General features: G+C 38.0%; 1 protein-coding gene across 1 annotated transcript; it reads left to right on the forward strand.

Annotated features, from left to right (window-relative positions):
- The first annotated feature begins 180 nt into the window (after positions 1 to 180).
- LOC124890956 lies at positions 181 to 1199 on the forward strand. Its single transcript, XM_047402802.1, has 3 exons — positions 181 to 302; positions 629 to 819; positions 937 to 1199. Exons 1-3 carry the CDS (start codon positions 181 to 183, stop codon positions 1197 to 1199), a joined length of 576 nt encoding a protein of 191 aa, XP_047258758.1.
- Positions 1200 to 2383: the final 1184 nt, after the last annotated feature.

Below are 2383 nucleotides of genomic sequence, written 5' to 3' on the forward strand. Positions count from 1 at the left end.
CCCCAAGGTGTGGCACCTGAGCGAGTACAAGACCAGGTTGATGATGACACTCCAGCTGCAACACCTGTTGCTGTACCTACTATTACATTGCCTGCCGAACTTTTCGTAAGAATGTTGAATGTACTAGAGGCACTGGAGCATAATTAGGGTCGTGCTCCAGCTCCTCAGGCAACTTTGCAAATGCAAGCACAAGTTCAGTTGAATGTTGGGACTTCTCAGGCACCTCAACCAATTGATCTTTCAATTGCAGCTGTGGGGAAACCGAAGAATCTTAATAATTTCATGGATCTTAAGCCACCAGAGTTTGATGCTACACCATGTTCTGTTGAGCCTCAAAGATTTTAGATCGCTGTGAGAAGATATTGACCACATTGGGATTAAAGGAGAATTATGGTGTAGAATTTACCACTTTTCTATTCTCAGGATCTCCCGAGGCTTGGTGGACTTCCATTTTGAGGGGTAGACAACTAGTCTTACCACCAATCACTTGGTCAGATTTTTCATCTATGTTTTTTGACAGATTTATTCCCTTGAGCAAACAAGATGACATGAGGTGCCAGTTTAATGAGTTACGATAGAGATCCATGATAGTCACTGACTATGAAGCTAAGTTTACTGAGTTGTTCAGGTATGTTCCATTTTTAGTTGCAGATCAGAGGGAGAAAGTAAGAAGATTTATGGATGGACTTGAGGCGCATTATAGTGGTCCAGCGATAGGCGATATACGTAATGGGTTCTATTCTGAGGTGTTTGACACTGCTCTTCGTTCGGAGTCCTATTATAAGATGGAAAGGATTAATCGAGCAAACAAAAGGGCATGTAATTCAGGTGTATTTAGTGGTGCTCAATATGGGGGCAATAGTAGTTTTTAGTATGGGTAGTCCAGGCCTACACAGTCAGAGTCCGTGGGATAGTCTTTGAGGAACAATTATTCAGCTAGACAGGGAGAACAACAGATGAAAAGGAAGGGTAACAATTCTTCTCAGTCAAGTCAGCATCCGTGGTGTTCCAAGTATGGTAGAAATCACAGTGGTCGTTGTTACGGAACAAATAGGGCTTGCTATACTTGTGGTGAGCAGAGACATATTGCTAAGTTTTGTCCTAAGGGAGATTCTGGGTCTAGTCAAGCCACTACTCAGATGCAAAGAAATGTTGCAGGAGCACAAACCCAAGCTCAGTCGATTAGAGCTGCTCCATAGGGGGCTTATGGAAAAAATTGACAGGGTGCGCAGGTTACTCAAATAGGGGGTGGACCACCGAGATTCTTCTCTATGGCTAGATAGGATAATGAGGCACCTGATGCAGTAGTCATAGGTATTATATTGTTAGTTCTCATGAGGGATATTCTCTGATTGATCTTTGTGCTACGTGTTTGTTTGTATCTCCATCTTTTGATTTATTCTTAAAAAGAAGAGTTGAGACTCTTATTGTGCTATATATGGATGGCTATAACTTAGTGGGGACATTTTAGCAGTAGCTAAAGTTTATTGATATTGTGTGATATTTGTTTAGTGCAGGGATACCATAGTTGATTTGATTGCCTAGGTTTGACTTTGATGTGATTATGGATATGAATTGATTGATATTTTGTTATGCTTTGATTGATTATACAAAAATTATACCCATCTTTAGTGTGAAAAGGTATGACTCTGTGACTGAAGAAAAGATAATAGTTTATGTAAGGACACGTCGAATGGTTGATCATGGGTGTTTGGATTTTATTTCTACTGTTTGTGATGCGCAAGCAAAAAATATTTTTATCGATAGTGCTCTTATTGTTTGATAATTTTTTGGTGTGTTTTAAGATTATTTGCTCGAGCTCCTAGGTTGTTCATAGATTATCTTATTTTTTCACATGTCCGTGTGAGTTAAATTTTCCCACTCATTTGACATTTCTTGTATGACTCTTGTCATGTTCGAGGACAAAAGTTATTTTAAGTGGGGGAGAATTTAATAATCCAGACTTTGAATGAGGGGTAAGTGGGTAATTTAGCCATTATTATTATTAATTAATATAATTAAAGTAAGTAATTCAAAAGTCAAAACCCATTCACTTACTTTGCTTTTCACAACTTAAAAACTAAAGGAGTAGAATATATAGGGTTTTATTTTTGGTCCCATTATTTTTAGAGAGAGCAAGCAAAAGGCACGTTAAAAAAGCTGGGGAGTGTAGACAACTTTAGAAGGGAGCAAAACAAGTTTTCATAAGAAGTAGGTATGAAATTCTCTCTTGATTCTTTGGCGCAAGGATAGTTCATGCATCTTGTTGTGTTTTGAAAAAGCAAAAGATTTAATGAATACTTGTAGTATCCTATTTTTAATTGTATGTTAGTGCAGAAAAAATATTTAAAGATTTCTAATCAATGGTAAAAGCATGTCGTGA

Source organism: Capsicum annuum, unplaced genomic scaffold (genome assembly GCF_002878395.1).
Source record: "Capsicum annuum cultivar UCD-10X-F1 unplaced genomic scaffold, UCD10Xv1.1 ctg27791, whole genome shotgun sequence".
Taxonomy (NCBI): Eukaryota; Viridiplantae; Streptophyta; class Magnoliopsida; order Solanales; family Solanaceae; genus Capsicum; species Capsicum annuum.